Source organism: Bos indicus, chromosome 25 (genome assembly GCF_029378745.1).
Source record: "Bos indicus isolate NIAB-ARS_2022 breed Sahiwal x Tharparkar chromosome 25, NIAB-ARS_B.indTharparkar_mat_pri_1.0, whole genome shotgun sequence".
NCBI lineage: Eukaryota > Metazoa > Chordata > Mammalia > Artiodactyla > Bovidae > Bos > Bos indicus.
Window position 1 is genome coordinate 22,275,128 of NC_091784.1, and position 15,017 is coordinate 22,290,144.

The 15,017-nt window shown below is 49.6% G+C and overlaps 1 protein-coding gene across 4 annotated transcripts in view; it reads right to left on the reverse strand.

Annotated features, from left to right (window-relative positions):
• Positions 1-14,947, reverse strand: part of EARS2 (glutamyl-tRNA synthetase 2, mitochondrial) — a 41,930-nt gene extending 26,983 nt beyond the window's left edge. The window contains exons 1-5 of one of the 4 annotated variants that reach the window (XM_070779803.1): positions 14,746-14,938; positions 11,942-12,097; positions 5,410-5,599; positions 2,389-2,861; positions 947-1,055 (exon numbers count right to left, since the gene is read on the reverse strand). In XM_070779803.1, the coding sequence (XP_070635904.1) occupies positions 947-1,055; positions 2,389-2,861; positions 5,410-5,599; positions 11,942-12,097; positions 14,746-14,896 (1,079 nt within the window). In that variant the 5' untranslated portion in view covers positions 14,897-14,938. Of the gene's footprint in view, positions 1-946; positions 1,056-2,388; positions 2,862-5,409; positions 5,600-11,941; positions 12,098-12,742; positions 14,722-14,745 lie in introns of those variants that run through there. The other 3 variants (XM_070779801.1, XM_070779802.1, XM_070779800.1) reach the window with 3 other exon arrangements.
• Between the last annotated feature and the right edge of the window lie 70 nt (positions 14,948-15,017).

Sequence of the window (15,017 nt, forward strand, 5' to 3'; positions counted from 1 at the left end):
TCTTTTGCAACCCCATGGACTATAGCCCACCAGGCTCTTCTGTCCATGGCATTTCCCAGGCAAGCTTACTGGAATGGGTTGACATTTCCCTCTCCAGGGGATCTTCCCAACCCAGGGATTGAACTCGTGTCTCCTGAGTTGGCAGGCGGGTTCTTTATCACTGACTCACCAGGGAAACCCTCAGAGGGAAGAACTACTTGAGATGTGAAAAACATGGCAAGAGACAGCACTCACTCACTGTCCTGGCTGGGTAGGGGAGAGGCTGATCAAGCGTAACACTGATGACAAAGAATAAACCTGCCATCTTACTGAGCACTTTCTCTGTGCAAAATAGCTTGAGGCTTAATTTAACTGAACAGTGGCACAAGGCCAGTACTATTATTGGCCCCATTTTTAAAAAAAATTCTCAGCAAGTTAAAAAAATGTATTACCATTCCAGCCTTCACATGAGCCCAGAACCTAGGGCTGGTCATGGAACAGGACAGCAAACAAACCCAGATATGTGACACCTCTCTTTGCTGGATCCCTGCTCCCCAGAGTGGCTGATAGAGGGGCCACTCCTTTGGCCTCTGCCCCATCACCCCGACAGTGCTCTGAGGCCAAGGCAGGCAGCCTCATGATCCCTGAGCTCTCAGTTCTGAGGCTGCTTCTACACCTCCAGTACTGGAGGAGCCTGCTAGGGTCTGGCACCATGGATCTGGCCCGATGGAGGGAGAGACCATGCAGGAGTTGTTGTCACAAGGTAATAGTCCCATTTTAGAGAAGAGGAAACAGAGGCTCAAAGAGATTAGGTGACTTACCTGTGGTCGCACAGCACTAGACGCCTAAGACCACAGTCAAAATCAAGTGTGACTCCAGACCCCACTAAAACATCTGCCATGGGGACCCAGCATCAGCAGGTGCGCCCTTTCCTCCCAGGGGCAAATGCTCCAGATTCCCCGCTCACCTGTTGAATTCTGGAAGCTTCTCCAGGTCCAGCAGGGCTGAGTGGCAGGTGACCCGGCTCAGGTCAAACTGTGTGATCAGCTCTGGCAAGGTACGGCCCATCTGGTTCTCTGCAAGTGAAGAGGCCCAGCTGCTCAGTGTTCCAACACCCCATTCCCTTTGTAAACCACCCATCACCATTGCATTTTCAATCACAAGGAAGGGTGACCAAACAGATTTGATTTCTAGTCATTTTATGTATCAAGGGTCTGGATGAGCTTTCATTTGCAGAAAGGGTTCTGTCACTAAGGGGGAAAGCTTGAAAATAAAATCTGCCCAAATCAACCCTCACTGCCCTCAAAGACATGAGCTGCAAGAACAGCCTGCTCAACTGTCTGGCTATGCGCCAGGGATCCCGATTGACTGGTTTTAGATGGGGTGTGAGCAGAAGTGTACTTTACAAGCTTCCTGGGGGATTTCAAACTGCAGCCAGAGTGAGAAAGCTGAGCCAGGAGCTGCTTCCCTCGAGCCGCAGCTCCATCCCACGCAGTCAGTGGCCTCCTGGTCAGCTTTGCGCCTGTGCCACATCCTTCACTAGCTGTGTCACTCTGGTGAGTTACTCAACCTCTCTGGGCCTCATAAGCTTCTAACAAAGTGGTGATAATACATCCCTCTCATGGGTATTTTAAGGCTAAAATAAGACAAGAGCAGAAAAAGCAGTAGGCAGGCTATTTATGGCCATGTTTTCAGAAACCACCCCTGACCAAAGGTCATTCTACTTTGTGCGTCATCAAGATGTGGGCCTGACGTCTTGGGTCAAGCTTGAAATAAACTAGGCTCGTAGCAATACTAGTAATACTCCCAGAGTACATACTTACTCTACTCTAATAACCGCAATAATCACAGGATCTGTGGTTTTTGTGCTTATCGTGTAGCAGATACTGTGCTGGTGCCCCATAGGAGCTCAGTGAACCCGAACTTAACTCAGAGAGGAAGACACTTAATTAGCTCCATTTTACAGATGAGGCAACCAAGGCTCACAGATCATAAGCTCCTTTGAGACCAGAGATTACTGGCTCAATAAATGGTGGACAAATAAAGAGAAAGAACTCATATAAGATCACACAGCCATGGCTTCCCTGGTGGTCCAGTGTCTAAGAATTCACCTTGCAATGTAGGGGACACCAGTTTGACCCCTGATCTAGGATGATCCCACACGCCTCGGAGCAACTGGGCCCGTGCGCCACAACTACTGAGCCCCATGTACCAAGAGCCTGTGCTCCTCAACAACAGAAGCCACCACAGTGAGAAGCCCGCAAACCACAATAAAATAAATAAACTAGAAAAAAAAAAATCACACAGCCTTTGGACAGCACAGCTGGGACTGAAGGCCAGGTAGCCTGACCCAAGGCCCCAGCTCCTTACAACTATGGTCCCGCCAGGACCTCTCAGGGGACTGGGTACCTGCAAACCCTGAACCGCAGTTGGTGATGATGTCGAGCAAGGCGTCCGGCAGGAAGCCAGTGGCAGCAAAATGCTCCAGGAAGATGTCCCCTTGCCTCTTGGACAGCTTGCTGCCATCCCTGTTGAGGAGCAGAGGCAGGTGGGCAAACTGTGGGGGCTGCCAGCCCAGGGCCTGGTAGAGGAGCAGGTGCTTGGAGGTGGAGACCAGCCACTCAGAGCCCCGCAAAACGTGGCTGATGCCCATGTGGTGGTCGTCCACCACGGAGGCCAGGTGGTACGTGGGGAAGCCATCGCTCTTCAGGATGACTGGGTCCCCCTCCACGCTGGCCACCTCATGCCGATTCCAGCCGTATACCAAGTCCTGGAAGGCTGGCGCCTCCCCCTCCAGGCGGAAGCGGATGGCAGGCTTGGGGTCCGTGGCCAGCTTCTGGGCCACCTGCGCCTGGCTCAGGCTCCGGCACCGATTGTCATACCTGTTGGGAAGCAGAGCGGGAGCTAAGAGTTACTAAGAGCACTGATGATGGGCGTGAGCCTTAGCCGTGTCTCTGATAACTGTGACCCTGGGCGGGTCATTTAGCTCTCTCAGCAGTTTCTTCAGTCTTGAATGGGGATAATAAGGTTGTTGTGTGGGAGAACTAAGTGTAATAACACAGCACAGCAGGCTCAAGTCTGTTTCCTTTCTTCCTTGCTTGATATCCTTCCTTGTCAAATGTCACCCAAGCGGGTGAATCACGAAGGGTGTTGCTAAGTGTGCAATCCTATTCCTCTATACAACTGACCCGTCCACACTGGACCATTCTAGTCACTGAGATTCAAAGAGATGTACGCCTGGCAGGTAGGGGATGATGAAGATTCTGGGAAAGATTTTTCTCTCCAAGTGAGCCACAAGCTGCAGCAGCCACTTGGAACTGACTGAGGGAGGGAGGCAGCAAGGGAGGCAGAAAGAGAACAGAGTCCCGCCTTCTCAGAGCTGCTGGTTTCGTCCTGGAGTCCCACACCTCCGGCTGAATGAGAAGACAAATGTCTACGTGGTCTATGCTCTGATTACTCAAATGTGGTCTGTGGACCGCCAGCATCAGCCTCACTTGGGAGCCTGTCAGATATGCAGCATCTCAGCCCCTCCCCAGACCTGCTACATCAGAAGCTGCCTGTTAACTAGATCTTCAGGTGATTCTTCTGCACATTAAAGTATGAGAAGCTCCAGTTTGTCCATTTTAAACAGAGTATTTGTTACTTGCTCCCAGAAGTGTCCTGACACACAAATGTAACACTTGAAAGCACTGTCCTTGACACTGACCTAAATGTTCAATCATAAATGGCTTCGTGGATTCCAAGACAGAGCATGATGGTAATTTAAAAAAAATAACCTGTCAAAGGGCAAAAAGACTGTTTATGATTTAAAAAGCAATGCTGCAGTGAATGTCGTGACCTTGTATGAATATCCAAGCCCGTGTCCAAAGAGTTCACTGACATTGGAACTTGAATGCAATGCTATTAGCTTGAATACAAGCTAATAAAGGGCCACTATACAGTATCTATCAAAGCCGCAAACTGACCCTGAAACTCCAAATCTAGGGAGGTAACCCAGCACACACACTCTACAGACATGCAAAATGATGGACATCAACATTGCTCCTCAGCACCCTCAATTTTTAATACAAAAGATTAGGGGTAACATGAATGTTCATTAGTAAGGAACTGATGAAGTGAGTGAGGACTCAGCCCTGTGACAGAATAGTTTGCAAGCGTAAGGAAATTTATGGACTCACACAGACTGATCTTCATCACAGTCAGTGGCATCTATAAGCTGCATGATACGATATGTGTGATACCAATTGAGCAGAGAAGGAGGGGAAATGGCACGCATTCATCAGGGTCTGCACTGCATGTCTCTGCAGGAGACACCTTTGGACTGTCTCTGGAGAAGGAATTGGAGAGCCAGAGTCAGGGCTGGGACAGATCTTTGCATATACACCTTCCTGAACATGAGACAGATTTTACTCATCTAAAAAGAGAGAATTATTTTAAAACATTTACTTGGCTGTGCCAGCACGCGGGATCTTTTTTTTCAGTTGTGGCATGTGAACTCTTGCTCTTCCTAGGTGGCTCAGCAGTAAAAAAATCCACCTGCGATGCAGGAGACACGGAAGCACAGGTTTGATCCCTGGGTCGGGAAGATCCCCTGGAGAAGGAAATGGCAATCCACTCCAGCATTTTTTCCTGGGAAACTGCATGGACAGAGGAACCTGGCAGGCTACAGTCCATGGGGTCAGGCTACAGATCATGGGGTCGCAAAAGTTGGATGCGACTGAGCGACTAAACAACGTGAACTCTGAAGTTGCGTCATGTGGGATCCAGCTCCGACCAGGGATTGAACTCAGGCCCCTGGCATTGGGAGTGCGGCGTCTCAGCCACCGGACCACCAGGAAGTCCCCAAATAAGAGAGAATTTAAATGACCTCACACGCCTGAGGCCCAGTGCGGCAGGCAGAGCTGACCCGGCCCCAGAGATACTCCTCCTGGTGTTTCTGTCTTGTGTCCTCCCCACCCTGGAATGCGGGTGGCCCTCCTGACTTCCTTCTGGTGACCAGAGCACAACGCAGCCACGAGACGTCACTTCCTCAATTGGGTGACGCAGAGGCTGCAGCTTCCACCCTGCTCGCTCCCCTCCCTGCCCACCTCCTTCTCCCCGGCTCGCCTGAAGGAACACCAGCTGCCAAGCAGTGAGCTGCCCCGTAGAGAGAGTCCCACTCGGCTGGGACTGTTGTCTCCAGGAAACAGCCTCTGAGAGGGATGGAGGTAGATCCTCGGCGAGCCCAGCAATCGAGGCAACAGCAAGGCTGGCCTAGACCCTGATGGCGGCTTTGAGAAATCCTGAGCTGAAGGAGCTAGCTAAGCTGTGCCCAGACTCCTGACCTGGAAGAACCCTGAGGAAGGTAGGTTGGGTGTCATTTGTTACGCAGCAGGAGCGAACGAACACAGCCACCCCTAGGGAGGCACAGTGACAGGCTGGGGCTCTCACCGGGGCGTCTGGCGGTTCCTCAGGGCCTCCTTCTTCAGGAGCTCCAGCCGCTGGGGTGAGCAGAAACATGGGTACGCAGCACCGCCCTTCAGCAGGGCTTCAGCGGCCTGGGCATACAGCGCAAGCCGCTGAGACTGAAGGTAGGGCCCGGCAGGCCCTCCACGCCGGGGGCTCTCGTCCGGAGGAACGCCTGGAACACAGGCAGAGGCAATCACCAAACGATAATGACCCCAAAGACACGGCACAGGTTCCCAGGCACTGCTACAAGCGTTCCACACACCCCAGTGGTGGTGGTGTTAGTTGCTCAGTCGTGTCCGGCTCTGCGATCCCACAAGGTGTAACCTACCAGGCTCTTCTGTCCATGGGATTCTCCAAGCAAGAATACTGGAGTTGGTCCCTTCTCCAGGGGGATCTTCCCAACCCAGGGATCAAACCTGGGTCTCCCACGTTGCAGGTGGATTCTTTACCATCTGAGCCACCAGAGAAGCAATTCACACACGTTGCAGAGCTTTTAATCCTCCCAACAATCCATAAGGCCGTCACTCTTATAATTTCCCTTTTCCAGATGAAGAGGTAAAGCACAGAGGGATTAACACTTAAGGTCACGAGGCTGGTGGGTAAGCAGTTGGATGGAGGTGCACCGGGTCCATGATCCACACCCTCTTTGGCATATCCTCTCCCTCCATCCTTGCCCCGAAGAGGGACAAACCAGCCCTGCCCTGGCACAGAGGACTCAGGAGAAGCAGTGTGGCTCAGGGACAGCTCATCCAGCCCAGCTGGACTCCTGGCTTGGCCCCTGACTTCTGTGACAAAGGGTGGTGCCATGAACCTGCGAGGCTGCTTTTATATTCTGTGATCACTGTTAAGGCTCCAAACCACCCAACCTGGTAGGTGCTGTTGTGAACCCCATTCAGAAAGGAGGACACAGGAGCACCGAGAGGCTGTGTCACGTCACCTGGCCAAGGACAAGTGGGTACAACAACATTCAAAGCCAGGCTAGCTCGTCCCCAGTCCATGCTCTTAACCACTCTGTGGACTGCCTCCTGCACTCCTTAGCTTTCCTATGCCTTGGTTTCCTCCTCTGAAAAGGAGCTAAGAGTCTACTGTGCAGAGTGACCAAGACTTAAATGCACCAGTGCTCACAAAATGCTTAGCCCAATGGCTTCCATATTGAACATGGAAGCTGCAACATATGCTGTTAGATCAAACGTGATCCATTATAAGCCCAAACCCCAACTCAAGGTCTGGTTTCCACAGGTCACAAAAGATAGGTTTCACTTATAAATGCCTCCAGGAGAGGCAGAGGGGACACAGAAGAGCTAGATGATGGTGTTTCTGTCCTCAGAGGGCTTTCAAATGAATTAGGAAGCTAAGGACAGAGTTAATCCTGCACACCCGATGTCCCATAGTCTCTGGAGGTAGAGGAGCCTGGGCTCAAAGGCACCGGCCAGCTCTAAGGCCAGGCAAGACACCTTGTAGAGCCTCGGTTTCCTCTTTTTAAAGCAGGAAACAAACATTTACTTAGGTTTCCCTGGTGGCTCAAACCATAGAGAGTCTGCCTACAATGCAGGAGACGTGGGTTTGATCCCTGAGTTGGGAAGATCCCCTGGAAAAGGAAATGGCAACCCACTCCAGTATTCTTGCCTGGAGAATCCCACGGATGGAGGAGCCGGCTACAGTCCATGGGGTCGCAAAAAGTCAGATACGACTGACTGACAAACACATAACACACATTTACTTTCTCCTGATGGTCATCATGAAGCTGGAATGAGACAGCCTGTGGGAAGGCTCGGCGCCCTGCCTGGCATATCTCAGCTCTCAGTAGGTCCTGGCTGCCAGTATCATTGGTTCTGTTGATATTGGTATTGCTTCATTTGTCAGAGAAGGGGGGCTAGGTTACGTGCATCTGGGGTTCCTTCTTGAGCTAACGTTAGCATGTCCAACATTTGGTATACACTCCAGGGTTTAAGAGAGACTCCACTAGATGCACAAAAGAAATAGTATGTAAATGTTCACAGAAATTTGACTCATCATATCCAAAATGTAGAAACAATCTAAATGCCCAACCACTGATGAATGAAGAAGCAAAAAGTGGTATCTCCACATAATGAATATTGTTTGGTCATAAAAAGGAAAGAATTCATTCACGCTACAACATACATGCCGCAACATCCCCTTCAGGGATCATAGGCTCGTCCTGGAGAAGGGGCACGTGTACCTCAGTGAAGCTCTGAGCCAGGCCGTGCAGGACCACCCAAGACAGACAGGTCACAGTGGAGAATTCTCACAAAACGTGGGCTACAGGAAGAGGAAATGGCAATCCACTCCAGTGTTCTTGCCGTGAGAACCCCATGAGTGGTATGAAAAGTCAAAAAAATGATACCAGGATATAAGCCCCACCCCACCCCCAAGTTGGTAAGTATCCGATATGCTACTGGAGAAGGGTAGAGGGCAATTACTAACAGCTCCAGAAAGAATAAAGCAGCTGGGCCAAAGCAGAAACGACGCTCAGTTGTGGATGTGTCTGGTGGTGAAAACAAAGTCTGATGTTGTAAAGAACAATATTGCAGAGGAACCTGGAATGTTAGGTCCATGAATCAAGGTAAATTGGATGTGGTCAAGCAAGAGATGTCAAGAGTGAACATCAGCATCTTTAGGAATCAGTGAATAAAATGGATGGGAATGGGTGAATTTAATTTATATAACCATTTTATCTACTACTGTGGGCAAGAATCCCTTAAAAGAAATGGTGTAGCCTTCATAGTCAACAAAAAAGTACAAAATGCAGTACTTGAATTCAATCTCAGAAACGCCAGAATGATCTCAGTTTGTTTCCAAGGCAAACCATGCAACATACAGTTAATTCAAGTGTACGCCCCAACCACTGAGGCAGAAGAAGCTGATCAGTTCTATGAAGACCTACAACATCTTCTAGGACGAACACCAAAAAAAGATGTCTTTTTCATCCTAGGAGATTGGAAGGCGAAAGTAAGAATTAAGGAGATATCCAGAATAACAGGCAAGTTTGCTTTCAGAGTACAAAAATGAATCAGGGCTAACATTAACAGAGTTTTGTCAAGAGAACATGCTGATTACAGCAAACACTCTCTTCCAACAACCCAAGAGATGACTTTACATATGGACATCACCAGATGGTCTACACCGAAATCAGATTGATTATGTTCTTTGCAGCCGAAGATGGAAAAGCTCTATACAACAGAAAAAAACAAGACCTGAAGCTGACTGTGGCTCAGATCATGAGCTCCTTATTGCAAAATTCAGGCTTAAATTGAAGAAAACAGGGAAAACCTCTAGGCTTTTTGTTGTTGTTCAGTCGCCAAGCTGTCTGACTCTTTGCCACTGCAGCATGCAAGGCTTCCCTGTCTCTCACCATCTCACCATGTCCACTGAATCGGTGATCCCATTCAACCATCTCATCCTCTGTTGCCCTCTCCTCCTTCTGCCTTCAATCTTTCCCACCATCAGGGTCTTTCCCAAAAGTCAGCTGTTTGTATCAGGTGGCCAGAGTATTGAAGCTTCAGCTTCAGCATCAGTCCTTCCAAAGAGTATTCAGGGTTGATTTCCTTTAAGGTCGACTGGTTTGATCTCCTTGCTTTCCAAGGGACTCTCAAGAGTCTTCTCCACACCATAGTCCAAATGCATCGATTCTTTGGCACTCTGCCTTCTTTATGATACAGCTGTCACATCCATACATGATAATTGGAAAGACCATAGCCTTGACTATACGGTCTTTGTTAGCAAAGTGACATCTCTCCTTTTTAACAGACTGTCTAAGTTTGTCATAGCTTTTCTGCCAAGAAGCAACTGTCTTCTAATTTCATGGCTGCTGTCATCATCTGCAGGGATTTTGGAGCCCAAGAAGAGGAAATGTGTCACTACTTCCACATTTCCCCCATCTATCTGCCATGAAGTGATGAGACCGGATGCCATGATCTTAGTTTTTTCAATATAATATTTAGTTTTAAGCTGGCCTTTTCACTCTTCTCCTTCACCCTCATCAAGAGGCTCTTTAGTTCCTCTTCACTTTCTGCCATTAGAGTGACATTATCCTCATACTGAGGTTGTTAATACTTCTCCCAGCAACTCTGGGAGATAGTGGAAGGTAGGGGAACCTGGAGTGCTGCAGTTCACGTAGTCACGACGACTTAGTCACCGAACAACAACATACATGGACCTTATGCTAAGTATAAGCCAGTCACAAAATGAAATGTCTCAAACAGGCAAACCATACAGACCGAGGTTAGTGGTTGCCAACGGCAGGAGGGAAGGAGGAACGGGGAGTGCCTGCTAACTGGTTTGCAATTTTGAGCTGACGGAAATGTTCTAGAATTAGAGGGGTGATGGATGCACAATACAGTGAATATACTGAAGACGACTTTGAAATGGTGAACTTCACATTATATAAATTACAGGTCAACTCCTGAAGCAAGAACATCCAGAAATTACCCACCTGGGCTGTGGATCCCTGCCTGCTTCGGTCATACCCTTGGGCCGAGCCGAGGGCTCTAAGAGGCTGGACGCATCAGTCGTGCTCATCCCAGCGCCCTTGTGATAGCACAGTCTGTGGGACATGGAGCATGTGCTCCACACATGGCCAATCATGATCTCTTGCCCATCACTGTGTCCTCACGTCACATTTCCAAGCCCCCTGGTCTCCCCTGATAGCTCAGTTGGTAAAGAATCCGTCTGCAATGCAGGAGACCCTGGTTCGATTCCTGTCAGGAAGATACACTAGAGGAGGGAGAGGCTACCCACTCCAGTATTCTTGGGCTTCCCTTGAGGCTCAGCTATAAAGAAGCTGCCTGGAATGCAGGAGACCTGGGTTGGGAAGATCCCCTGGAGAAGGGAAAGGCTACCCACTCCAGTATTCTGGCCTGGAGAATTCCATGGACTATACAGTCCATGGGATCGCAGAGAGTCAGACAGGACTGAGCGACTCTCACTTTCGCTGGTCTCCCCGCTGTGCTTGGGCCACTCTGGCTTCCTTGCTGCTCCTCAAATATGCCCAGCACTAAGCTTCTGTAGGACCTTTACATCTGCTACTCACTGGGCTTTGAGCTTGCCCCCTAGGCAACCACGGCGCCAACTTCTCACTTTGTGCAAGTCTCTGTGCCACTGTCCACCCCTCGGGGAAGTCTGTCCTGTCTCAAAGAGCACCCACCCCTCCCTGCTGGTTTGTGCACCTGCTACCCCTTTCTCTGCAGCACTTATCACTGCTTCATATCATAGTAAGGATGAAGTCACCTGTGAACTCACCTACCACCTGGCATGTGGCACCTTAGTTCCCTGACCAGGCATGGAACCCGTGCCCCTGGCACTGGGAGCTTGGAGTCTTAACCACTGGACCACCAGGGAAGTCCCTAGAATTCAGGTTGTTTGTTTTGTTCAGTCTGCCTTCCCCTACTTACTGAGGGCAGGGTCTTGGTTTTATGCTTGAATACTACCCGGACCACAGAAGTGACCTTGGTGCATGAATTCTTTCACTCAGCTAATCTCGACGGAAGTTTCTGCTACAATCTTCTACAGTCGAGGACAGAAATGAAATCAGTTTTTGCTCTTCAGTAACCCAGAGTTTAGTTAATGATTTACCTGAGATTAGAGCACACGTTGTCGAGACAGTCTTGGAGTTTTGGGCATTTTTGGGAGCTTAAGTAGTCATACCTGTTCTGACAGGTAGGCAGCAACTGACCCGGGGAACATACACACACTCCTCTTTGTCCTCCCCGAGCTTAGCTGGCTTCAGAATTAAACTTCCCACAGGGAGGCTGACTTGAGAGGCTGCACACATTTTGTCTGACTCATACAATGTGTCATCTGAGTTCAGATTTGACAATGGGAAGCACTCATCAAAACCAAAACCAAAACAAAAAACCTTGGCCATCTGGCTCCTCCTGGAAATCGGAAGATTTGAGGAGCTGGGCCAGGATTCCCACATGGCCAAAGAGAGCTGGCGCTTCCTCAGGCTCTTCACAGCCATGGAGCCTCCCAGTCCATCTTCCACTTGGCCTGTTTCCTGCCTAATCCCAGGAGGAGATAAGATTCCGAGATAAAAACAAGAATCTCAGAAGTGCCTTGGAGCTTCCCCGCCGCACCCCCCCCCCCCCACCACCCCAGGGAACTTCAGTATCTTTCTGGGTGGTACCTGCCCCCCAGACAACACAAATGTACCCATTCTTCCGGGGACTCCCAAGTTCTCCACCCTGGGCCCCGTGAGAAGACCTTCAGGCTCTTTCTCCTGTTCCTTCTCTGGCTTGCTAAATTGCTCAGTCATGTCCGACCCTTTGCGACCCAGTGGACTTGTAACTGGCCAGGCTCCTCTGTCCATGAGATTCTCCAGGCAAGAATATTGGAGTGGGTTGCCAGGCTCTCCTCCAGGGGATCTTCCCCACCCAGGGATCGAACCTGAGTCTCTTGTGATTCCAGCATTGGCAGATGGGTTCTTCACCACTAGCACCACCTGGGAGAACCTTGCTCCTTCCCCGGAGAAGGGTCCTTTCCCTGCCAGCCTCACCTGCCCACTCGAGCATGTCCTCAATATTCTCCGCTGCCCCAGGCACAAGACGGGTCTGATCTGTGTCCTCCAGCCTCAGGATGAAGCTCCCTTGGTGCTTCTTGGCAAAGATGTAGTTGTACAAGGCAGTGCGGAGGCCACCCAGGTGCAAGAAGCCTGATGGAAGAAGGGGACAGCCCAGATGAGGCGGGGAAGATGAAGGGCAAGTCAATTCTGCTTGTGATAAAAGGGCCCAAAGAACAGCAAAGCCCAGGAAATGGCTCTCCCTGTCCCATCTCTCCAGCAGTCAGGCTGTTACAGAAGAGGACTGGGGTGGCTGACTCATTTACCTCATCCCAGAAATGGAAGAACACCCAGGTTTTGGAGCTTATCATTTTGTAAAATGGCTCCAGCTCTCCCCACCTGCACCCATCGTTCTACTCTGACATTTGCCTTGAGACCAAGTTTCACCCAAAGGGGAAACAGATGGTTAGTCACTGAAGCTACTTCACACGTGCATTTCATTTATGCAAATTCAATGAGGTCCCTGGGCAAAAAAACTTTGCTAATTGAAAATACTGTATAATTATTACATTTTGCACATACCCTCTGTGCACTGTACAGACTAACCACATCACACATTTTGAATTTTGACTACTTGATGCTCTAAGTGCTGCCTTTAGATACTAATGAAAATAATATTCAATTCCACTGTATTTCTCCACCCAAGTTTAAACTCTTAAAAGACTTTACTTTTTCCATCGTTTCTGACTGAATAGTTAGAGTAAACAGTTTTCCCAGGGCTGTCATTTCCCCCCTCACCCTGCCTTCTGTGGACCAGGTCGTGGCCCTGTCTTCACAATGAGCTCATTTGCATCTTCAGGTACTAGCACCTGCACGAGACAGGAACGCTCCTCTGGGATCAGGCAGACTCTAGCTCAACACTGATTATATAGGTGACCTTCAGCTAGTTATTGCAAGGACACCACAAAACCAGAGTTCCCCAAGATAGAAGACAGGGGTCGAGTAGTTGAAACCAAGACGTCTTACAGATCTTGATTCAAATTCTGCTCCCCTTGGACATTCTACTTGATTTTTGTGAGCTTCAATTTCCTAATTTGTTGAGAGAGATTGACAACAAAAAATAGAAACCTTCCTTGCAAGATTGCTGTGAGGCATAAATGCTGATCAGAGCATACCATTAATTTTAGCTATTACAATGATCTATATTCTTCAGTCTGTAGTCAATTGCCTTGCCAATATGGGCTTTTCCAGCAAATCATCAAGGAAACAAGACTTAAGATCATCATAAAGGAGGCTTCTGCTTGTTAAGTGCTTTCCATGAGGTAACACACCTTTCCAGTGCCTCAGCTGGATTACCTCAAATGATGAGGCAGGTACTATTATCAGCTCTATTTGGCAGGTGTTAAAATTCAGAGGTTCAATGCTTTGCTCAAGTGGCAAAGCCAGAAATCTGCACCCAGACAATCCTAGGCCTTTGCACCCAAACCAGAGCTTGTCTGAAAACTGTTGGCAGTTCACAACTGAGCAGGCACAGAAATACCAAGTAAACGCTTAGAAACTGAGAGCATTTTGACTGAATAATTTTACATCTGTTGAATTCAATAGAAAGTCTCATATTTTGTATGCTTTCCAGAGTTTCAATTTTCTAGTAATTTCTTCATATGGATTTTATAAAAGTATTAATCTGTAATTCATTGGAAATCAGAAGCCAGTCAAACCCAGGGGTGGTTTGAGGAGCAGGCTCTACACTATAGTGCCTGGCAAGAAATATCCTTGTCCTCGTGTGCAGCTGGGATCTTTTACAATGGTAGCTTTGGGACCCAGGAGTTTAGAACGAGAGGTGTGCTTTTTGTGAAGAGGGTAGGAGGTTGCTTCAGATGGAAAAGAACTTGAGGAACTACTGGCGAGGCCACTAGAGTACACAATGGGTCCCTGCCCCACTCTGGCTTGCTAAGCTCCAACACTAACCACAGGACCGTTGTACCTCCAATTTCCTCTGCCCAGAAAGTTCCTTCTATGGGCTTCAGGTATCTAGCTCCTTGTTACTTGGTTCTCAACTCTCATGGCACCTCCTCAGCAACGCATTCCTCGGCATCCTACCTAACCCCTTGTCCCCTACATTGCTTCACCTCGTGCATGACACATATGACTGTTTAAAACTACAGCTATTTTTTTTACATGTTTGTAGCAGTCACTACCTTGGAGAAGGCAATGGCAACCCACTCCAGTACTCTTGCCTGGAAAATCCCATGGACAGAGGAGCCTAGTAGGCTGTAGTCCATGGGGTCGCTAGGAGCCGGACATGACTGAGCGACTTCACTTTCACTTTTCACTTTCATGCATTGGAGAAGGAAATGGCAACCCACTCCAGTGTTCTTGCCTGGAGAATCCCGGGGACGGGGCAGCCTGGTGGGCTGCCGTCTCTGGGGTCGCACAGAGTCGAACACGACTGAAGCGACTTAGCAGCAGCAGCAGTCACTACCAGTGTAGGCTTCCTGGGAGTAGGGGCCCTACTTTCTCCAAGGCCGTTGCATCTCAGTGCCTAGAACAGGCTGTACTCAATAAACATTTGTTGAATACACAAGAAAAAAGGAACCTAAAGAAATGCTACAGTACGATAAGCACGAAACTCCTGGCAACGCGAATTATTTTCGCTCGTAAACATATTTCTAACTCCGCATAATGAGGTCTCACACTGCCCGGCCAGTCTGACCCCACCGGAAGGGATTCGTTCGGAATGTTCGGGGGGCGGGCAAGAGACGGTGGGCCTCGGCCTGCAGCGTCACGTCCGCCAAGGTTACCTGTGGGGCTGGGGGCGAACCGCACTCGCACCGCAGCCCCGGGATCAGTGCCCAGGCTGGCTTCGCGCCGCCCCATCAGGCGGCCCAAGGCAGCCGGGGACCTCCCGGGATGCAGCAACTTCTTCAGGAGCACCGCCATGTGGGGTGGCATAGGCACACGTGGGCTTCTCCGTGCATCACTTCCGGGGACTGCTCCCAGCCAATCCGCTTCCGCCACAGAAGGCGCAACCCCGCCCCTTAAAGGCGCCAGCCTCCTGGCCTGCAAGCCCACG